At 41.9% G+C, this 24,765-nt stretch overlaps 1 protein-coding gene across 1 annotated transcript in view; it reads left to right on the forward strand.

Moving 5' to 3' along the window:
* The window catches only part of STMN2 (stathmin 2), a 40,593-nt gene continuing 15,828 nt past the window's right edge, over positions 1–24,765 (forward strand). Inside the window, exon 1 of the mRNA XM_052788454.1 lies at positions 1–231. Coding sequence (XP_052644414.1) covers positions 213–231 — 19 coding nt within the window. The 5' untranslated portion in view covers positions 1–212. The remainder of the gene's footprint in view (positions 232–24,765) is intronic.

Consider the following 24,765-nt stretch of genomic DNA (forward strand, 5'->3'; position numbering starts at 1 on the left):
CTGGCTCCGCAGGAGTCATGTCAGGGGACCTCTAGAGCCAATCTGCTTGGGTAGAGGAGTGATAATTATTCATGGGCTCCTGCCTCTTGCTCCTTCTCTTGCACAGCCCCACTCTGCTGACTCAGTGCCTTATTCAGTCTTCTCTCCCTCTCTCCACTGCTGTAGCTGGACCCCTTTGCCTTCACCGCCTGTGAGAGCCTGCACGTCCCACCATGGCTAAAACAGCAATGGGTAAGAAACCGCGTCTCTTTTTCTTCAGCCCGTACAACGGCCAGTGTTTCCTCGGACAGCTACCTACACCGGGTGCTCTTCTCAGTGTCCCTCAAGTTTAGGAAAAAATCAAGACAACGCTAAACGTATTTTTAATTTCTTTGATTGGAATAAAAGGGAGGGGGCGGGGGATCCCGGGGCTCTTTTAACGTCCTAACCTGAGATCAGGTTCATTATTGACTGATGGGTGAGGTCGGCACAGGAGCACAGCCTAATTTTCAAACGGCTTTCATTATTTTAAAGACGAATATATATATTATGGCATTTTTTTTTAAAAAAAAGGAGAAAAAGAGCCGGAAAGTTATCCCCGCTATAAATACGCCTCCCACCGCCCCGTAGCCCCCGTCGGCCGGGGCCAGCGCTCCCCTCTGCTTCTGAAAGGAACCGCGTGGGGAGGAGAAGAAAGGAGGGCAGGAGGAAAAGCACCGACGACCGAAACCCAGCACCGCGGGGGCGGGGGGGGGGGGCTGCGGGCGGCGGCCCGGGGCGGGGGGGGGCCGGGCCGGGCCGGCGGCGGGGGGCGCGGGGGGCCCGTGCTACTGGCGGGGGGGGGCTGCAGCGGGGCGGGCACCTGCGGCGGCGCGCACTGCGGGCCGGCCGCGCCCAGCCCGGCGCTAGGGGCTGCGGGGGGCGGGGGGGGAGCGGGGAGGGGGGACGAGAAGAAGGAGCCGCCGCTTGCCTGCTGCCCCGGCGCTGCCCGCACCTGCAGTCTGCGGGGCGGGGGGGGGGGGGGGGAGCTGAAGTAGGTCACTGCATTATGGGTGGCTGGTATTTTCTAGCAGTTCCCACCCTGTTTTTCTCTCCCGGGGGGCAGCTCTCAGGGCTGTTGTTAGCTTGCGTTTTTCAGCCGCAAGCGAAGCATCCTTCCCCACCCCCCCGGTTCCCGCCCCCGGCCAGGAGCCGCACCCTGCGCCCTGCCGCCGCGACGCGCCGCCCCCCGGGGAGCGGCCGGGCGGGGCGCGGCCGCGGGAGGTGCGGGCTCCCAGCCGCAGCCCCGGCCGCGGGGACCCTGCGGGTCTCGGGGAGCCCTTTGCCCTCGGGGGGTCCCTCGTGGGCACGGGGCGCGTGTCCCGGCGCCAGCGGCGGGAGCGAAAGGCAGCAGCCCGGCTCCGGCCCCTTTGTTCGAGGGAGGCTGCCGGAGTGGGTGGGGGGAGCGGAAGACGGCGGCGGAGGGTGTGGGAGCAAGAGAAGAACGACCGTGGGGTCCGGCTGCTGAAAGCATCCAGACCCTATTGCTCCTCCATTCGTTTTTCTTGTGGGGCTTCTTTTTTTTTTGGGGGGGGGGGGGGGGATGAGGCAGAGCCTACGTTTGACGCATTCAAATTCGAGTTTTCACAATCATTCACCATTAAAGTCATGTACACACAAATCCCACAGAATAAGGACGGAGAGCTCCAACACAATCATTATCCTTCCCCAGGAAGCAAATCCCACTCAAATTCCCATTCTGTCCAGACTCTGTTATCGCTCTTAATCACATTGCACAAAGTTATAACGAATCCTCCTGGCACTGGCTGTATCCAATGCATTACACATTTATTTATTTGAATGCTGATGTTCTGCTCCCGAGGAATAACGGGTGTGGATTGAAATCATTTTAACCTGGCTGTGGCACCCCTGGGAACAAGGCATGAGACAGCTGTAGATGCAAATAGAGGAGGGAGACAAGGGCTGTGGGAGTCTGGCCAGCCCTGCAGTGCCGAGCACGCCGTCCCCTCCCCACTGCAGTAATCTGGTAATCAGTATTGATAATTTGTAGTCGGTTGGAGACTTATCACTGCAGAAGGCCCTGTTAGGAATTCTGTCACTAGGGAAGAAAGGGCTCTTCAGCCTTAGGTTAATGACCTCGCAGCACACAAATACGAAGGTTTCTGCAGCAAGAGATGCCTGGAATCGTTAGGTTTGCCCAGAGATGGGTTGACTGTGTCACGCCAGTTTGCCTATTAATACCTGGTTAACAAGCTACATACACAAGCAATAAAAAGCAATGTAACTACCTAGTTCACGTTTCTAAAAATACTAATTACAGCAGCATTCAATTAAAAAATGAAAGATAGGTTATTAAAAGCATCTTCCCTCTTTAAACTCACAAAGGTTAAGGGTTCTCTTCACCTTTTCGTTAAACCTTATTCTTCCTTATTACAGTTATTTGTTGAGAAAATTTGGATCTAGGCAGCCTATTAGAATAAGCCACTTTATTTCAAGAGCTTCTTCAAAGCAACAAATTTTATTTTCATGGGGAAAAATAGAGGCATTCTCAGTCATACACATTTCCAGTTAGTGCTAAATAAGCTACATTTGTTTTGCACTCAAGCTTTACCCAGTGGACCACTGAGAGAACTACAGAGTGCCTGATTTTTTTCCCCTGTTGAGCACCATATTTTGCAAAGTGGCAATAAAGGCTAGATCCTGCTGCCACTGGAGCCAACAGTACATTTCTAATCAGCTTAAGCTGGCCCACTATTATGTTTCTGGCCCTGGTCCAGCAAGGCACTTAAGCAGGTGTCTGAGTTTGAGCATGTGAATAGTCCTACTGGCTTTGGACAGGACTCTTCACATGACTCAGGTTAGGCAGATGCTAAATAACTTGCTAAGCCTGTGTTTATATTCTGCCATGGAAAGCAAAATTAAGCGTCATTTTCTCCTAGGCTCCATTAAATAAAAGGTTTTCAAGAAAAGCTCCTTTGACTTACATAGGCATTTCAATAGCTGCAAGAACTTCTGGAGCTCAGCACACCCTGAATGCCCATGAAGTTCTTCTTTCTATTTAGTTTACATAGTACATGAATGATGGACACCAGGCGTGCACGCACGCACACGCATCTGTTTATTTATTTATTTATTTGTCTTTGTGTCTTATTTTAAAATTTCATGTAACACAACTGTACAGAAATTCTGAGGGCTTTTAAATTGCATCTTCCCCTTGACGCCATCTTCCAAATGAAATCTAGATTGTATGGATGGACTCCTTCATACCTTATGCTCCCCACCATACAGGATGTGTGTTAGATAAATCAGCAGCTTTTGCAGGTGTGGTCACTGCAGACCTGGTAGGCCATGTACTTGGTTGGATAAACTTTCTTAGGGTATGTACGTGGCAGTGCGAGGGTGAAGCAGCCAGTGATGGCACTGGAACTAAAAAAGGTGTCCGAAACCATTATTTCATTGTTTCCTTGCCGTGTTTAATTTAAAGAATATTATTATGAAAACATCTTCAGACAATTATCATAGAGAAAGTCTCAGTCGCAGTTATGGTTCTTGTTTATTTTATAGGAAGTCGTTTAACAGAAATACATGGGGTATGTGTTAATAATGTGTTAAAGAAGTGTTTTAATTCAGGCTCCTTTTGAGATAGTCAGGAACTCTGTGAGGTGATAAATGGGTGGGATTATGAGGATACGGGAATTCAGGCAGCGCCACGCTGCCTCCTTTGCATATCTCAGTAAGACTGATTAAACTGTTGTAAAAGTGCTTCAGAGTTGTTTGTCTACTTTGTCATTCTCATTTTAGTTACAAGCTCAGACCTCAATACTTAGCTTGACGGATGCAATGTCACTGCTAAGTTTGTCTATTAACTGAGTACTACATTATTGTTTTATCTGGTATGTAAACATACCTATGAAGTCATAAATAAGTGTATGGTTGTGAGTTTAACTGGTTCAATTATTTTAATAACTAGGCTTTTTTACTGCAAAGGGGTAAGCATTCTGCCTCTGATCTGCCAGTACACTTAAACAGTTGCTTGATCTTCAACAATTGCACATAAGTAGTCATCTGGACATCAATGGCAGCGACAAGCTTCAAGTTAAACAACATATGGCTAAGCGCCAGGCTGAATTTGGACTGAACATGCTCCTTTCCGTATTATGCAGTTTTTAGCAGAAGGTTTTTACCTTCCCCTCTTATAAATAAATACAGTTCTTCCCCTTTTATAAATAAATGAACACAAGTCAAGACCGAATTATTTTCGACTGTCAGAAAATTGTATATCTGAATAGACAAATAGGAAATTACTTTTAAGATGAGAATGAATGTAGACAAGATTCAGAAAAGAGTTTATTGCCTCATAATGTTAGCAGAAATGTGATTTGACTGAGACACCATCATTCCAAATTTTGTCAAGATCTAGCAGAAGAAACATCTCAATTTGTTTATTTTTCTGAGAACTGTGGTTACTAAGCTAATATAAAGTTACTGGCAAGTACAATTCACCGGAGAAGTGAAGGTTAACAACTATTCACATTCTTTTCCTGTTTATAAAGAGTAGATTACTTTTCCTGCTATTGAGAATTAAGGCAGTAGTAATTTTAAAAACAGTCCATATGGCTAAGAATTTATACTGCCTCATAGCAGTTCTTTACTTACCCTGTGAAGTATACAGGCAGGAGGATGGAGTGTCATCTATTCCGTCATCTTATGGAAGAGATCCCGTAACATGCTGAGGAAATAAAAATAAAATTCAGCTGCTTGAACACTTCCAAAATGTTCTCTCACCTCCATCTCTATCATCTCTTTGTCCTAATATAAGTTCTATTTAGACTAAAGGCTTCCCTGTTTAATAACCTATTCCTGTAATTCATTCACATTGATTTTTTTCAATTTAAATTTCCTTTAATTAATTAATTAAGCCTGGATATTTTTTTTTTCATTTCTTTGGTATTTGTACTACACTAGTACATTTCACTAGATCACATTTTGCATGCCTATTTTTTACTATAAATATATGTGTAATCTAACCTCATGGTTAGATTTTTCTCAGGTGACATTGATATTCATCTCTTTAGAAAAGAATTCTCCATTTTCAAATTAATAGAGTTAACTTAAAAAGCTCATTACAGAAGAGAGATGGGACACTCATATCCAGCAATATATTTAGATAGCATTTTAGCATTCAAAGACTATACAACATTAACTAATTAATTCTGCTAAAAGCCTTCTGTGAGAAGTAGGCTTTATTATATAGTCTGAAACACAGAGATCAGAGGGTTCCCACAACAGGTAGGTCTGGGCAATGCTTGACCTGTGCTGCAGCATTTTCATGTAGGTCTAATTTAGCTACCTTACTAGTTTGTAGTCAAAAGGAACAAGAGATCTTCAGCACTCCTGAAAAACATCAAGCCTTAGGTGTCTTAAAGTAGGCATCCTAAAATGGTGCCACTCCAAACAATTGATATAGTTGGAAAATTAACTCACTAAAAGCTTTGCTAAAGATTATACAGCAAGAAAGCCACCACTTGAATGTACGGGACTGAGGGTGGCTCCTAGCCCTGTGACCAGTGGGCAACGACACAGCTGGAAGTGAAGTCCTCCCACAAGTCTTCTTGCAGCGCATGCTCTCCCCAGGCTGGATATATATTGAGTACATTTGCTTTTCAACTTAAATTATCAGGCTTCAAAGCCCTTTATCCTGGCACTGCCGGTAGTTCTGCCCAATGCTTTAAGGAGGAGCAAATGTCGCATCATGAACCAGCAGTGCTTACTTACCTCTGCAGTAACTACCTTCAAAAATCCAATGTTAGTTCTCCATATAAATCACCTCTATAAAAAAAACCACTTGCACTCATCAGGTGGCTTGTAGAGAACATGTCTTCTTCAGCAGTATCCATAAAATGGATGATAGATGAACCAACTTTGCAAATGAGTCTTGCCTCACTGGAGCCAGTGGAGTTCAGCCACTGGCCTCAGCACAATTGGCTGATCTTTAGCCCGTGGGGACACAGAAATTGATAGCTGATTTGAAGGAATGGCTGCTATTCACAATTCTTTCTAGGCCATGCACAGTCGTCATGCTATGAATTCTGTGGACACAGTCTGAGGTGGTGTTGGTTTTCATTCAGTTTAAAAATACTGTTGATCTCACTTGGAAGTGTGAGTCCCCCTGTGAACATCAGCCAGCAATTCTACCTGGGACGCATACCTCAGTCCTGCAAGGTGCTGGGCACCCATCACTACAGTGCAGGCAGCATCTATTGCTCTAGTTGCTCAGCACTTTTCAGAAACAGAAAAAAATTGCTTTGGAGACCTCAGTCAGCACAGACCTGCCTCCTCAGTCAAAAAAATGGACTGATGCGGAAATGCTGGCTCCTGGGAACAAAGTATTCAAGACATCGTGTGTCTGAGCAATACCAGCATACAAAGCTGCTCTGTAATTATTTAATTTTCTCTTCCACTTACGATGTTTTTCTTTTTCCTGTCTGCAAATACATAACTTAACAAATGAAGTGGATTTAAGCTCTTTCTGCCAGGACGTGCAGTTAAACTGATGCACAGCATCCACACAAAACAGTAGACTTTGCTGAATACATTTAGAAATGTTATTTTTTTGAAGATACAGCTGTCTAATCCAAAAAGTTCTTAAATAAATTATGATCTATGCACTCATTCCGATACACAAACCCCATCACTGTCGTAGCAGTTATTGCGTGGAGAAATTGTGATCCTTCAGGGACACAATCACACAACAGGATTGTTGGGGTTTGGTGGGGGTTTTTTTCACCAGTTTTGCCCCAAGCGGGTGGTTTAGTTTAGAGAGGTGACTGAGGATAGAGTTTGTAAGGCTCCAAGGCACCTGCGGTGGGATACAGGTGTGACTGTACCTCCACAACACCTGGGCAGAGGTCAGTGCCTCTGGCTACAGTCAAACAGCACATTGCTGAGGTTTGCCCAGAGTGAAGGTACTCATCACTCAGTGGCCTGGAGGGAGATGCAGGGGGGAGCGGTGAGACTTCAGCCACCCTTGGGCACTTCACCCGCGGCCACAGAGAAGCCCTGCTTCGGTCTCCTCCATCGTGGTGGGAGGAAAAAGAGGTGGCGATGGGCACACTCCTGCCCCTCAGCCAAACAGCTGGTGGTCGGCCTCCAGGTGTGGTGGTGGGATGTGGTGGCCCTTGTCCCTGCATGTCCTCCCTCCCCAGAGAACACCAGAGCCACCAAGCTGTGGCCCCTTCCCCCCCCGCCCCCACTGTGGGAAAAGCATCGTGCTGGAGAGGGGACGAGAGAGCACACAGGAGGGAGGATGACCTCCACCTAGGAACTGGGAAGCCCTGGCTTATAGGACCATCGCCGGATTTTGCATGATACAGCAAAATAGAAACATTTGTGGGAGCAAAAAATAAAACTTGAGTTTCTTTGGGTGGCAGTTAGGACCCTTCAGCTTGAATCCCCTCCTTTCTGGAAGAGACTGAACCCAGCTCTGGCATTTCCCAGTCGCAGGTGCTCACTGTAGACAGTTGTCCCAAAGGGCAGGAGTAAGACAGCCAGCAACGTTTCCCCTCAGCTGCATTTTAAAAGAAAGGAGTGGCTGCCCCTGCATTTATGAAGGACCCTGTCCTATCTATGTGTGCCACGTGCTCTCAGGAAATAGGCTACACAGATTTCTTCAGAGGATGGGATCTGGGTTGGAAGAACACCCAATTCCCAATGTTAGGAGATTAAACATTGCAAGTCTGAGGTACCCTTGCTTGTACAAAAAAGTAGCACTCTACAATGCACCGCCAATTTGAAGAGCACAAATTGTGGTATTTATGGGTTTTCACAACCTCTCTGCAGCCGTGCAGGAATTTGCAGAATCGACATTTTGGATTTAGAAGCCTGAATTTTTCTTAAATATCATTTTAGGCACCTAGCTACTTTATTGGATTTGTCCCATAATCATTTTATGACCTGACTTTCTCTTCATTAAGATGGGGATAATCTTACATACTTACCTCAGAGCTGTGATGTGAGATTATGTTCCACACTGCAAGGAAATGTGTAACAATGCTCTGATGTTATAGAAGTTGCAAAAATCCGTACTGATCAGATTAGGAAACAGAGCAATGTACCTTCTAAAGCTGTATTAGCATTCTGTGCTATTCAGGTACTTTTTATAATCCTTAGGGAATTTCTTAGGTAAAGAAAAAATAATTATGTGTATATTTTATACTACTGATTGGCATAGAGGTCTTCAAATTGAGAATTTATATTAAGATAAGGTATGCTTTACCTGAAGCTAGCTAAGGTACCTTTTAATGCTTAAGTTTTTTACATTTAAATATATTCACTGGCCACTAAGTGGCTACATAGCTATAACTTTTGGTCTTGATACTACTTTTGATCCTTTCTAAAGTTATTGAAAACACAAATTGTCCTTTTGGCCTAAGATTTCTAATACACACATGTTCAAATTCATCCTCTGGTTTCCACTAGGATGACTCCTGATGTGATTCTATTAGCAGGGCTCCCTGAAGTGTCTAATATTATTACGGTTATTATTTTTTCCTTTCAAAAGACTGTAGAGACCACAGCCAGGCCAAAGATGCACAAAAATGTTTACCTACATTTGTCTATAAAAGTGTAGCAAAAATGAAATTTTTTGGTTTACTGTATATTTGCACTGCAAATCCTCCAGTTACCTGAATGGAGCTGTAAGAAATATTTGCATGCTCCAAGGAAATCTTAATTTAAAATGAATGCATGAATCAAGCTCTGTAATTTTTCAAAGACTTTTTTTGGAAGTGAAATTCACTTCTGTAACCCATTTTATCAGCCATTACTAAATACCACATTTAATTATTTTGATATATTTGTTTCTTACATCACTCATGAAAAGAAAGAGCAACTGATGTCACTCAGGAGTCATGTTTATAGTCACTTGAATATACAGTCTTTGTCTCCAGGTACTGGCATTTATTCAATTTATTATGTAGGTGTAATACAAAAGACTATTTCTAAGCTAATATCTTTTCTGTGTGTTTAGACATTTTTTGATGCTGTCAAGACTGCAGTCAGGGAGCTTTCAATATTATATGTTGTAGATAGGAAAGAAGCCCATACTCACTGTTGTTTAAAAACTGAAATCTTTAATATTTGTCAGGAAAACAATTGTTCTCAAGGCAAATAGCTTCTTGCTGGGGAAGCAATGTTCCACCTCTAAACATCATTATTTTCGAAGTAAAATACCAATAATGACTTCTTAAGAAAAGTAATAGTGAGTTATATATATTTTAATCGGCACTGAGGATTCAAGTTACTCCCTTTTGAAGTGCATTCACATTTTTTGCAGTGAAACGTAAAGAAGGGAAATACCTTACTTAAAGAATCATACTGCGTTAGAGTAACAGTGTAAAGAATTTCACCTGCTAGTGGTGGGAGGCCTGAAAAACAGGATTAAACATGACAGAGGTACTTTTAAGTGCTCTGCAAAATTTTAAGTATTACTTTGCATAGCTTGCCAATGCTATTCAGAGGCCTCAGCTCTGCCGGCATCCTGATTTCTGCACAAAAGATGAGAAAAGTACTGACAAGGGTAAAAAATTGCAATAATAAAAATAAATACCGAACCCTGGCAGAAAATTCAAGGCATTTAGAGAAGCAAACAGGAGTAATCTACAATATAAAGGTTACAAAATTACATTTAGTACATTTCTATGTAGTTACACAGATATAATTTCCTAGATTAAAACAAAAATTAAGAAAAAGTATCCTGGAAACAGAATATTATATCAGATGGACCTCAGTCTGTCCCTGAGCTGCTACTCTAATATTTTTACAGTCTTTTTAGAGCCATTTACATATGAGATGAAGGTCTGAGCTAGCAGTCAGGAAGATTTCTATTTCAGATGACTCTGAACTTTCTTGTGAACAATCTGCCCTGCTAATCAGGGTTTCCCATCTGCTCCATCCCCACCACCTACTGATTTCCAGTCCCAGCCCATTTCCTTGGTACCCTTTCCCTCATTTTCTTAACCCAATCTCATTATCCAGTCAGTTACAGTGTCACCCTCATTCTTGGTCCAGTTTCAATCATGCCATCCCTTGACTGACCTTACATTTGGGGTTTTTTTTTTCTTCTTTTTTTTTTAATTCATCTGCTCTCAGCAATTTCTTCCACCAGGCAGAGTCAACTCTCACCTCTTCACACAGCCCATTCTTTCTGGTAATCCTCCACACTTCTGTGGGGCCAGAAGGGCAGGAATTAAGACCACAGGATAGTTGTTTCCTCTTCTTTTTTCCAATTTCCAGCGCTCCTCTGGTCCACAGTGACCAAGAGGAGCAGTGTTTGAAGCATCACTCTCAGCCCATGTGGAATCAGTCATGTCCAGCACAAAGTGTCATCAGAGAAATTGGCTGTAAAGCTTGGACATGTCTCTCCCAGCCACGGCTGAAGCCTGAAATCAGATATTTCAATGACTTATTCCACAGCCAGGCCTGGACAGATTTTTCAAATGAGGAATGATTTCCTGGCACAGAGTGCTAGAGCCTTTCAAACAAATGCAGTAAGTGCTTGTTTAGTTTACCATGTGCATGTATTTTTCCCTAGTCATCTTCCCAGAAATAGGGAAATAATTTTTGCTAAAAGCTTGTCCAAAATTCAGCAAGAGGCAGCCCTCCAGCCAAGAAAACTGTAGGCCAAATCATTGTAATTTAACAAAGCGATGGTCAGTGGAAGGAGGACTCCCATGTTTTCTAATGCAGTGGAAGAAAAAATGTGGCACTAGATGGGAAATAGCAATGGCTCACTGTGGTGTATGGGTCATACATTTAAGTGGCTAAGATGTGCAAATGCCAGGAATACCAGTCTTGCTAGAATTAGATCCTAAACCAGTGGAAATCTATGGTAGTAGACTCATGTCGATTTACATCTGGTGAACCCATTTTTTCCCTCCTTAAATCTCCTGAAGCATCAGCTTAGGAAGGAAACCTCTCCTTTCTTATTTTGAAAAGTCATATAAAAGCCAGCTGCACTAATAAAGAAGAATTTGATTATACAGGAAAAGAGACATTTTTATATAGGAAAAAGAATTTGATTATACAACAAAAGAGAAAAAACAGGCCGTTGTAAGTTGACGTTTGGATATCTCCAGCTCCTGCTACTTTTAGAACATACTGAAAAATATGACGGCCAAGCCAGTCCTGGAAGTTTGATAAGTCTGTTATAAAGGATGGGCTGAACAACACAGAAGAAGCTCTGATTTGCCTTTAATGACAGACTGTTGATGCTGGGATACGCTGGTGCATAGTGCCCTGAAAATATAGGTATTGCAAGTGATGATCCTTTTTTATTCTAAACGAGCCAAGCAGCCTCACACCAGAGCCCCACAGAAATCAGTGGAGCATCTCTGCAGGGATCAACTCCTCATGTCGTTAATTTAGTAGCAGAGCAGTGTCTCTGAATTCATCAAGAACAAATGTGTAAGTGGAGGCCAGTACTGCAGAAAAATAGAGATAGATAGATTGCTACAGAGAAATAAATAGACTGACAGAGCAAATGAATTCTAGAAATCTTCAGTAATATTTCAGAACAGGAAAAAATCACTAACTTGAAAAACAGTATAAAAGAGGGAAGGAGAAGACAAAAGATGAAAAACAGAGGTGGATCATGAAAGACTAAATTGGGAGCAGTCACATTACTGAAAGTCCATTTAAATTGTTATAGTGTAGACATTTATGCATTAATTTTACATCTTCAAAAATCAATGTATTTCTATTATGCAAATCTGAGCAAAGTGACTTAAAACACAGGTCACTTCCTTTGACCAGTGGTTCTTGTCCTAGTTTTATTGTAGCATCAATTGCAACAAAAATATCCCACCAGCAAATGTTCTCTGTCAGCCAGTTTAATCAATTCTGAATAATATACTAATTTCTTTGCACCATCAGCATGGTTTCAAAGAAGAGGCTGTCATTCTTTATTTTTCTTTTCTTCTCATTCATTTTACACATCTTCTGATTAAATTACTCAATAATATTTATAATCTATGCTTAACTATGATAAATTTTAGCAATATGCTGTTGAGTGGTATAATTATTTTCTTAATGGAGGCAATCAAATGTTTGAATATATGCATAAAGACATGGTAGGATACAATAGTAGAAGTGTAAATCAGGTAATTAGTAATAATAGCTGCATAGATAGTTTAGTTAAAGATCATAGAGAAAAATCTGAAAGCCACAGAATAACAGATACGTAACGAATACCTCAAAAGTTTCATCTTAGAAAGCCCCCCAGAAAGCATCTATTGGATAAAACTTAAATGCACCAAAGTCGAAGAGAGCTTTTTGATTGACTTAAAATGAGGCTGGGATTTCATCCACGAATGATCTGATTGCTAGTAAAACAGTATTAGTCAGCTCAAGATCAGGGCTGACAAAAACTTCAAACTATTGTAATTAATTTTACTGGGAGTTAGGAGAAGTTCATGACAGTAGAGTGATGCAGGACACGGGCCATATCTTCTAGATGGACTTCTAGAGGACCACTGATAAATGGCCACAACTCAGTGGATGCTCAAGCTGAAGCTTTATTTTAGCATACCTACTTTGCATGTATTTTTTCTCAGGCTAAGAAAGGATATGCAAATTGGAAAATGCTTGTCACCTAGCAGGAGTCAAGGTTATTGACTTCACACAGGTCACTTCATTGATTGTTGTCACTGCTCAAATCAGTTTTACTAAAAAAAGCAAAGAACGACCAATTAAATAAATCTCTCAGAGTTATTTTATGGTCTGGATTAGGTCTTAAGTTTGATCTATATAAATGTTTTCAATTGTGCCAATTTCTGGTTAAAACAAGCACATTTATATCCATGTGCTCTATTTCCAATATGATTTTATGGTTTTGCTCAATAACAAAACTTGCAGAGACACCAGATTTGTTGTGCTACATAAGTTAATACTCACTGATGACCAGACTGCTATTTTATTTGCAACAATTCCAAGAATAAAATGATCATTTAGACTCCACTGGCTATACAAAATCGTCCCAGTGAGGCAAAGCCAAAATTTAAAAGAATAGTGACAATAACTCTCTTTATTTGCTTTTATGTATCTTTTTTATTGCCTGTGTCTACTCTGTATGGCTTATTGCTTGCTTTGCAAGCAAGCTTAAATGCTGAGAGAGTTTTTACCAAATCTGAAAGGGTACTTGGAAGACTGCATTTCAGAAAAGTGGTGGGATGGCTGGGGAAGTGGCCTATGGTGATGGCCACATCTGAAGTCCAGCCGCTGAACAGCTGGGGTCTCTTCCTGGTGCTACCCCAACAAGATGCTCTTGGAACATGGCAAAAGGAAACCGTGAGGTTCTTTGGCAAGAAGGGAGGTTGGATGGAGGGCAAGAAGTGAGTGGGTGGTTGGGGGAAGAGCCAGGAAAGGAGCCCGAGGGATTTGGTTCTGTAGTGTGCTGGGGATGAGCTTACCAAGAGTCTGCAGCCAATGCACAAATCCTGAATGACGGCAATAGTGCAGCGGGCCAGTGAGATGAGATGTGTTTTTGTTGGGATAGCAAGCACTAAAAGATGTGAATAACAAAGAGGAGTGGAGCTGGGGCTGTAAGTTGCTAACAAGCCCTCCCGCCCACAATGGCACACAAAAAATTGAGCTCGCTCTGGGAATTGAACTATGGAGAAACTGGTTGGAAGGACATCTAGAGGTTATCTAGCCTGCCCTCCTGCTTGAAGAAGTACCATTGCCACTTTGTCTAGCCAACTCCTGAATGGATGATCTTACAACTTCCCAAGCCATGATTTGTGGCTGTTGTTCTTTCTTCTGTTATCTGAAGAGAGTTTGGGTCTGTCTTTCATTGATCTTTCCTTCAAGTAGTTGTAAGCAGCTTGTCCCTTAGCCACCTCTTTACCCAACTAAATAAACCTGACCCCCTCCATCGCCCTTCACAGGCCACATGCTTAAGGTCCCTCACCTTCCTGGTAGCCCTCCACTGGACCTTCACCTCTTCCTCCATGTCCCTCTTAAATTGGGGGGCCCAAAACTGGATGTGGTACCTCAGGTGCACTCCACAGCATCACATACCTTCAACCACTGGTGAACTCAACCTCCCCTCCTGTTGTTTCACACACACCTCTGCTTCTGGCCTGCTGCTTCTCTCCATTTTCCCAGTATGACCCCTTTAAAAGAAAGGTGGAAGAAATAGCAAAAAAACTCCTCCTTGTGAGACTTTCAGAGCCAGCCTACATATGCTGAATTTATTTCTGTAAATTTATTTTTTAAAAAAGTCACTGCCCCAGTATCCGTTCCTATTTTGATGCTTAGACTTCATCTTTCAGCACTGACGGTTATGGGTTTATGTAGCCACACACTGAAACATCTGAAATCTCACTTGGGCATTTTTAGTCTCTTCAGGACTGTGTAGAAGACTAGAAGAAAATTATCTTGTGTCTTTAAATGCTGTGAGAATAGATTTTCACAGTGAAAACATTGAACACTGAAATGTCTAGAAGTAGCCCCAGTTTCTAGATTTGGGGACCTGCCAAAAGATACTTTTCCTAGTCATTCTGCTGCCCACTTGTTAGGAGATAACACCAAGTGAAAAGATGAGTTTTACAGAATCTGCTTTGTATCAACATGGTTGATCAGGGAGTTGCTGTCATTTTTGTTTACTCTGTGGAGTGCTTTCAAAGTCCGTCAAAACCTAAAGACATTATTTTTTAACCAAAGGATTTCTCCAAGCATAAACACACCGTTGATAGGCTTCCTATGCAGGGAGACTCTTAAATTAGGGACTAAATTTCTCTAAACCCAGAAATTCAGTCCTTTGGAATATCTTGTAATTAAATAAATACAGCCCCTTGTTCCCACATATACCCAATTGAGTAGACTCTTAAATTTGTATAAAAGCATTTAAATTTCTATAGTCTTTGTTATGAAAAAAGGGATTTAAGCCATAGGACATAAAGTACCAGAGTATAAGGCAGAGTATCAGGTAATCTGCAACACAGTTTTCATTCACACCTCCTTGGGTTTTAAAGCAAAATCCTCCACAAATAGGAGTTGACAGGCAAACTGTAATACCAAACAGTTTTATACAGAAACTTAAAAGTCATTTACTAAGAGCTTATTTTGTTCTGGCATTCAAATTTAAAATACTACTATTAATTAACGCAACTATAATATGTATGCCATTGTCTGTATTATTGCAAGGATAGGAACCCTTCATTTTTAAGTAATCTACTTACATACATTATTTGCAATTGTGTGCAGAAAGCAAACTAATGCCTTTTTTCAAACTGATGAGACATCCTTATTTTAAAATGTCCCACAAAATTAAAATTCCATTCGAAACCCAGAAGAAAATTGGATTTTTCAAACTGTCTCCTTTCGTTGTCTTTTGCATGTTGACATTTAGTCGGTAGTCATGGCAGCCAGTAAAAGTGATTGTGTAGCATAAAGATGCAGTTACACGTATTTTGTTTTGGGTTAAGTACATTAAATACATGCAGATTGCTCAAAATCAACCAATAAACTTACATAAAAAAAGCTCAATATATTTTTATGTATACACATATATGTAAACTAAATAATGAATGCTTCTATGTGTCTGCTATTCAGACACTGTAAAATGGGGTTTCTAGTCCATATTAAATGATTAGTTTGAGGGGTACCTTCCACAGCCCTCACAGCAGCATATTGTCTCTAAAATGGATTCTCCTGATAATTATGGTATGAAAATAATTGCAATAGGTTCTGCACTCAGTGAAATGACTCAGCAAGCAACGAATACATTGAATTACTGGAATGGAAAGATCAAGAGTCCAGGCCTACTGCAAATTATAATTGTGTTTATCCCATATAATATAAACACATATTTCTAGTTAGCTGTTCGCCCTCAGTATTTTCTTTGCCTAAAGCAAAAAAAAAAGGCACCTTGCAATTGAATTTGCTTATTGTTTTCTGAGCCTTAAGTTATGACTAACTAATATTCTGGCCTTCATCAGTTCAAAGCACAATTTTTAAAATATTGGAAGACATCAAAGATATCTGCACTTTGCAATGGCACAGGATATGTATTAATGAGGGTTGTGGTTACAAGCCCTATATGGGTTATAAAAAAAAGTCACATTTTATATCCGACTTGCAGTTCTATTAAAACCACGTGTGTATCTGATCCCAGAAAAATGGCAAGGACCAGCTTGTCTGTTAATGGAAACTGGCACTGTAGCAATGCATCTGTGTTCCCTTGATTGAGGTACTCCATAACAGCTGAGATTCCCTGAATGATGAAAACACAGAAAGTTGGGTTCTTTACCCATTCTTTCTTAATTGTCTGCTTTGCTGAAGCATTTCGGGCCATTCCTTTGCTTGATGCTGTGTCAATGGCTTGCTTTCAGAACATATGGGTAATTCTGCTAAAAATTTGCTCTCTTGAGAAGCTCGGTATAGCTCTTAGAAAAATTTGACTGTAATCTCAGTCCAAAGATGGGGGGGAGGGATTTCGTAACGTAATTGAAGTAATATCAGTACAAATCCAGAAAGGATCTACTGTGTCCAGATGAAAAGAAACAGCAGCAGAACTCTTACTTCAATTGCAAAGACTCACAATATGCCAGGATTATGTCATTACTCTCTAGGCATGATAATAAACAGCCGCCATGGAATAAAATTACATCCAATGTCAGTGGGTGATGCATGGCCGGGTGATGCAAGACCAGGAAGAGTTTGAGCCTACATAAAGGGATCAGGGTGATGCAAAATTAAGTCAGTGGAAGCCTCTGAAGAGATCATTAGTAAAAATTGAATAAATGCCACCATTCCAACCACACATGGCTGAGGATGAGATTCAGAAAAATAAAAGAAATACTGGCAGCCAGTTCTGTCATACCCTGCTCTAGTAACCCAGTCTTACTGTGCTAAAACAACCTGTAGCATGATTCACACCTTGGGAAGACGCTGTTTGATCACAGTAGGCTGCATAACTAAACTGTTGCCATTCTATTTCATCATACTTGATTTGCATCCTCACTCTAGGGGCTGTTTCACCAGCCAGCACCCGTATTGCCTGCAGCACTCTCAAAGAGACAGCCTGTGCCAATGGAGGTGTCACTCATCCAGAAATCAGGAGATCTGTGTTCTCCATGAAGCTTTTCTGCAGAGCAGGACTGTTTCCACCTCTGCGTCCTTTCTCCCCCAGCATCCCTTGCCTGTCTTTCTCACTTACACCATAAGCTCTTTGGCATAGGGTGTTCGCACCCGACATGTTTGTACAGAAAGTAGTGCAGATCTCGGCTGGGCCTCCACGTGCTCCCACGATACAATAACGAGATGACCTTAAGAGCATACTGGGAGACAGCAACCATCTCTGATAGCTTACTGCCTGACTGCTGGGTCCTCCAGGGGAAACTAGTATGCTCAACAGCAAGGACTCAAAATTGCACTTTCCACCCAGTGCGTGGATCGGCAGCAAGCTGTAGGCACGCTGCTGTTGTGGTGACTGAAACCTGCATGCCGGGGCTGTCTGGGGAAAGCGGGCTGCCTGCAGGCTCTGCAGCTTCCACGCTGTGACTCAGTCCACCCCACCCCACACTTACAAAGACACTGAAGCAGTACCACCTCCGTCACAAGTCCTTCCCTGGTGCTTCAGCCACCAGCATGGCCCCAGGACCAAGCCAAGCACCACGGCTTTGCACCCAGGAAACAGCATGGCTCGGGGGGCTCCTGAGCACTACACAGCCACTTCTGAGGGAAGGATCATAAATCTGGGGGTTGTGCTGCTCTAGGGAAGTCCTGAACCAAACTCCACTAGGCTGCTGTTCTGGCAGGCTAGTACAGGCAGTAGCCCCAATCTCAGAAATGCTGAGACAAGATAACCTGTGTACAGCAGGGTGTGTTGAGGAGAGTCTCTGAGAAGCCTTCTGCTTCTCTGGCCGCCTTCACGCGTAAATATGAGCATTCCTGAAAACACTGCTTTTAGCCTGCGTGGAGACAGATTCTGGTTCAGTGCTGCTTACCGGGGGGGATCTTCAAAGCCATGTTAGTAGAAATTTTGGAGTGAAATATCTGGCTTTTTAAGCCATTTTATATGTGACCTGTCTTAGAAGTAAGAGTTTAACGGCTTTGTGTGCTGGCAAAAGGGCATGTCACAATCCTTCAGGCATACAATGCGAAGGAAGTACGTTACACACAGTGAGCATTAAATCATGAAAAGCAAATCCACCCATTCAAAAATTCCAGGGCTTAAGGTTTTGATTCTTATATAAGATTGAGTGATAGCTCAGGGGATAGGGATTTTTCTTGAGAACAGGAAAATTAATGATAGGATCAGACCCAGAATGATATGTGTAAACTCATTACTACTACTCTATCAGTAGTCCTAAACTAAAAGTAAAACAGGATTTTTCTATAAGACATGACAGAGCCAAGCTTGCTACAATACCAGTCAAAAGAGACTGTTTTCCCTGTGTGCAGGTACGTAACAAAACCAACAACAGTTCTCACGCAGGTAAGGTGAGCCAAGTAAGGAGGGTTATTTCCTCCTGGTGGAGCTGCTACAGCCTATTCACTTTTTCCATCCAGTTCACATTCAGGAAAATGTCTTTGGTTCACATCATCCCATAGCTGAATTTCCACAGTGTTTTGTGCTTCTGCAGAATACAGGGGACAGCAGAGAGCAGAATGGTTGCTGGTCCCATTAACTCAAGTCACAGATGACCATAACAGCTAGGGTTCAGTAACTGGGTTTTCTCATTGCTTCAGCAGTGAAAATCACATAAATTGAATAATACAAAATGGTAACTTTACATCTTAACATTACATTCTGACATCAGAAAATAAAGCGAACAAAGACGTTTGCATCCAATCACACACATTAAGTAAAAATCACAGACATGGCATCTGGAGTAGTGCATTTTAGTCCAAAAATCCATAGTCTTGATCAGTGATTAAGCTGTAAATTTAGGGGCAATTTTCAGTCAGACTTGTGCCACCCTCCAATCTGCATGTTTGCATGTGTTTGCATCTACACACCGTAGATGAAAGAAAATCATTAGTGGGCAGTCTTTGCATAAGCAAACAGCTGTTTGTGTGTTCCTTGGGATGGGTTTTCCAGCCAGATCCTGAACTATGCTGTAGAAGTGGCATGCAAGGGCTTGCACTTGAGGGCAGGGTTCATTGGTACAATTTGACACAATCTTAATAGGAAGCTGAAGGGTCAGATCTGTTGCATCTTTTTTATGTTTTGGAGAACTGATGCTACAGTGCTCCTGGATTTCACTGCCACGCTGTGCTTTTAGGAGTGACACTAATGCTTGATTCCATGCCAGACCATTTTAAAGCCGTTTGTTAAAAGGATCTCTTGTTGGAGAGAATAAAATTGCTAATACTTCTGCCAAAACCTAGGTAGCTTTAGTGACCTCAGAACAGTCATGAGGGCTATGGAAATTAATGCCTAAAACTACTTTTTAAAACTCTCAGTTGCCACAAAAGCAGATTAGATCTGCCCAAGTTCATTCTTTCTCATTTTCTGGACATGTAATAGGAAATGCCAGTCACTGTTGACAGAGGAAACTCAGTAATTCACAATTTCTTTTCCTCGTTTTCTGTTTCTTGTTTCCTTTTCATAGTACCTGTTTTCTCTATGGCCTAGATACAGAAATATCAAATAATTCAGGGGTGAGGGACATGACCAAAACTCTATACTCATATCTATATTAAACTGTATTGCAGTATATGAGGAGTGCAATTTTAAAGACTTTTAAAGAATGGCCCCAGGTGAGTGAGGGTCCCATGCCCCCTTTCCCACCAGTGAAGCAGGTCAGCACTGTAGGGCATTAAAGAGCCTATGAGCTGTTAGTACAATTTAAAGCAACCTTATTTTTGTTGGAGAAACTGGAAAAGCACACATATGCATAAGGTTGTGAGATGGACTCACACCAAATACTCTGTTGAGCAGTGTTTTGCATTCAGAAAGACAGTAACAAAAATAAGCCCCACCTATGTGAACCACCAAAATGAGATGTCATTCACGACTGAGTGTAAGGGAAGGATAAGATGTATTCACTGCAGGGGCTTTTGCTTTCATTCTCTCCATCACTGGCAAGTCCATAAGCCTATAAGCATCCTTAGTTTTTTTGACAACAGAGAGAGATTCATTGGCCTTAAGACAACCTAATTCGTTTATCTTAAACATCTCTGTTGGAATGGGACCAGACACAGTCACTCTCTGGTAGTGCTTATCTCTCCATTGACTAAAAAGAAAGCTTTCATAACTGCTGCAAACTAGCTGTCTTAAATATTAGATGGCCAACATTAATTAAAGTGAATCTCAGACAAGTGCCAAAAATTAAATGGTATGTAGCATCCCTCTCAGTCATGCCCCATCTTGAGTTTTACTTCTACCCATCCCCATCCCATGTACTAGTCCCAGTACTAGTTCACCACTTTACCAGCACTCATCATGCAGCTTACTTCAAATACCCCACCAGCTATGGGGAAACAATTACAGTTATGATCGTATAACACCTTTTCATTTGACAGAAAAGGATGCAGCACACTACTATAAAAAAAAAAATTACTGGCCAACAGAGTGTTGGTGTTCAAATAATGACATGGCTTTTTGTGACTTAAAGCATTGTCTCGACAAACCAAAAACTCTAGCACCTCAGAGCGAGCATTAACAAAGTGAAATTTGTAACAAACTGCTTTATCAATAACATCCATGAGAAATCGATGTAAAGGATGGCTGTGGTAGGTCTTCTCTACCTTGACTTTCGTGTTTCACCTAATCTTACTCTTGCAGTCTCTTCCAAAGCAGAAAACAAAGCAGGATTTCAGTTCAGTCTCAGAAAGCTGACTGTCTCACAGGTGCCTGGCAAGGGAACACGGGGCTGAGCTGTGTTACGGGTTGCACATTTTGACCATGGGCAACGTGCCAGTTTCTGTTTCCTTCGAGGTGTGCAGAACTTCCAAAACTAGTTGGCTAGTGGGACTTGAAGTGTCAAAAATCAGCAACACTTTATTATATGTGGACTGGATTCAGTAAGGCAAAAGGAATCAACAGATTTGCCTTCATCAGATGTTAATTATAAGTAACATTTACACTTATCTCTCTGCTTTCATGTGTTAAAAATAGTCTTGCTTATGAATAATGGTCTCTGCTGTGACACAGCAATCTGTCCTAGCTGTGCTTTGCCAAGGAACAAAATGTGACCCAAATTGCCCATGGCCCATCAGTCAGGACAGATTTTCATTTTACAGTGTAAACTGTAAAAAATTCCTTATAGCTATTGGATAACCGATGAGAACAGACAGGGTGGTTTTACTGGTGTTTTCCCTAATCTTCCTGTTTCTCCCAGCAACAAATAACTGGCTGCTGACTTCTAATGGCAGCCATAGCATTCTTCCTTATTAGCTTCACTCAATGGGCAACTGAACTGCAGGACTGGTGATGGACTAATTTTCTGTCATTAGTGGGGGATTATGGGATGTATTTGAATAGGCATATTATTTGAGATCAGGTGAGCACTTACAAAGAGAATCATCAAAACACCCCAGCTGACCATGCTTTGATCACACTGCAGAGCGATCTCAGAGTGCACAAACTGGTTTACTTGATAGGTAATGAAACTGGAAGATGTGCAATAGCAGTATATCTATTGTGCTCCAGGCACAAATGGTTGTTTAGACCATGGGACCGAACTAGTCTAAAGAAAAGACCCCCGAGATATATACAGCATCGGCATGGAGTCCTTAGAATTGCTTCTCCCCAGAGATCCAGTCTTGTGTTTCCCTGCTTGCTCATGCAGACATAGCACTGGTGCCCTTGAAAGCCTCCAGGAGATCTTACCTGGACCAGCAAGTAAAAGAGCCCACAAAGAAAGAGTATGGAAATGTTCACCCAACACAGGGAGTGGTTTCACAGTTTCTAAACATAGCTGTTAAAACTAATGCCTGAAGTTTGAGAAAAATAGTGAGATTGGCTTAAAACAATTATATTAAGGTGCATTTGGGACTCATTCAGAAAAAAATCTTTCGTTCTTGAGTTTCAAAGCTATCTTGAATTTCTTCTCTGAAGCTGTCAAAGCTTTTAGAGGCATTAGATAGTATTTCTAAGGCGTTCTCTGCAACTCTGAATATGAGGAATTTATTTTTAAAAAAGTAGATGAAGTTCTGAAATAATCACACAGCTTCAGAATTTAAGAAGACCTGTAAATACTAGGCTATTCACAGCAAAACTGCAAGAATTGCTAGTACTGAAATCCCTTCTGGTTTTAGCAAAAATCAGTGTTCTGCTCTTGCCCAGCTTTGAAGCTTTTAATGCATATAAACATTTAAATCTTGCTGCATATAACTAAGAAGATTCTGTTGCCATCTTTTGTCAACATTGTTCTTTCCTAGCAATTTCCCTCTCAAAGCTTTTGTAGTATTACGATTACCATCATTTACTTTCCTTCATTTAACTTGCGCAGTTAATGGAATGATATGTACCCTACATGACTGCACAAGGAGCTATGTAATTAGCAAGCCAATTGAAACACATTTGGAAAATAAACTTTGTTGCAATCACTGCTTGTCTTCAAGGGTTTTTAAAAGCTCCACTATAAGACAGATAATTTTTGTGCCTATTTCAGTTAACACAAGAGGTCCTGTGCAGATTGCATAAATGCTGTGCTATTGGCTTTCTGGCCTAAGTGTGCTGCTTTTTTAATAGAAAAACATTTCTTTTTGGGAGAACAGAATTCCATAGCTAGAACACTAACTCCTCAGAATTTGGGAGAGCACAGTTATCTCCCTGTTCAACCTGTGTGACATAGGCCTGCCACTCTTATCAGACCACTAACTGGGCTAACATTACAGCTTTTTTTTTTTTAATGTATGGCAGTTTAAGGAAAGGACAGCTGAGCAAAGCAGGGCTCCTGCCACTCCATGCTGCCAAATAAGCTGCTCTTTCCCTGGTCAAGGGGGACAAGCTCTCACAATGCTGATGCTGAACACCTGAGGAGCTGTGTGGCTCTTCCTCTGAGTTCCTTTGAGACCCTCAGCCCTTAAGTCTCCCAACGGGAAAAACAGTACTTGTCAACACGGCAGGTTGTTTGGTTCCCAGCAGCCTCCAGAACTTTCTGTGAGTATTCAAGCCAAGTTCTGATTATGGTTGAAGGACTTTCTAGGGCAAACGGAGACTAAATCAATACCATGAAAAAAGAAAATGTAATGCTTGTAAAGCATGGAAAGTCATCCTAATTCTGTCAGTGGCCGGAATGAAATAGGACAATGATTTCGCCAGCGTGCTTTCAGTGCAGCTATTGTTCCGAAAGGAAAGAGAGCTGAGCACGTCCTTATCTTTCTCCAGCCATGTTTTGCAGATGACAAGCTGGGAGAACAAACACCTTTTTCCAATTGTTTTAAATGTTGTTAGAAAACAAGACATATTCAATGTCAAGCAAAGATAAAAAATTATAACAAAGGCCCCAAAAGGCAGGATTCCTGGGATGCTGCTTTGCGTGCCTCTTTCTATAAAGATATTTCAAGTTATACATTGTAACAGTGATTCAGCAGACCTTGTGCAAGAACATGTAGCTTTCGGCTTGTGTCATCGATGGCCATGTCCTCAACATGCAACCCAGCATCCGTTTTCTGTATGTCTACCAGCCTCCCGGGCAGCATGCGGCGTCTCATGTGCTCCCACTCCACAACCTCCCTGCTGAAAAGCATGCAATTTTGGTGGTGTAGGCAGCTGGCTGGGCAAGCCCTCCTCAAAGGACAGTCCGGACAACCACACCTGTGTGCTTAGAATTATGCAGGCGGTTAAATGCTTTGTTGGATGGAGGCCTAAATGAACATATCATTTTGTTTGACTATTAACAGACATCAGTTGGGTATGACTTGTCTCTTCAGAAGATTTTTGAGTTACTCCTTGCAAGTTGGTACTTATGTTTCAAACCAAAAAAATTGTCAAGTCCAAGCTTCCTTGACAGCCTCAGTTCACAGAAAGCAAAAATCTTCAGTACGCTCTTGACCTGAGATGCTGGCTTTCACCAATCGTTTCCAAAAAGCTGTATGTCCTTTAGGTGGCTTATTTAGTGTCCATGATTAGAGGTCCCCATGCAAAGCTTAATTAGATTAATCAGTCATCCACTGACAGCTAGAAATTCATTCCTAAACTGATGGATCATTCAAATACCACCAAGCAGCACCCAAAGGCTCTCAAGCCCTCATCAACTTCAGAGGCCTTTCTGAGTAGGAAAAACAAATTCAAAAAGCACAAGAGCATCCATGAGAAAGGCTGAATGACAATTTCATATGTATCCACAATTTGACAATCAAAGGGCTGTCCAATTTTCCTTTAGTAACATCAAGGATTAATTTGGTCTAATCTGTTAAGTACAACACTTTCAGCTGCAGTTATATTTTAAGCCATGTTTTCACATGCTGGCAGCAAGTGTGTGTTTGCCTCTGTAGATATGATTTTGATAATAGCAGGGATTTTTGTGTGCCAGGATGAATTCTGAAGCAATGCCCTTCCCCCCTGCCAACATATATACTTTATGCAGTGTGGGCAGTGGCTAGGGTATTGCTCCAGGACCCAGGAGAGCTGGCTTTAGTCTGGGCTCTGTCATTGACTTGCCAAGTGACCAGGTACAAGACAATTTTCCTACTTACTTAGCAATTAGAAGGGGTGAATGCAGAACATTGTATAATGGTTAGGTATTGGTATCACCATTTCTAGACCAACTCCTCCTCAGTCCATGACTGGGGCCTATAGGCATTACAAAGTCAATAAAGGTAACACCG

This window comes from Harpia harpyja, chromosome 5 (genome assembly GCF_026419915.1).
Source record: "Harpia harpyja isolate bHarHar1 chromosome 5, bHarHar1 primary haplotype, whole genome shotgun sequence".
NCBI lineage: Eukaryota > Metazoa > Chordata > Aves > Accipitriformes > Accipitridae > Harpia > Harpia harpyja.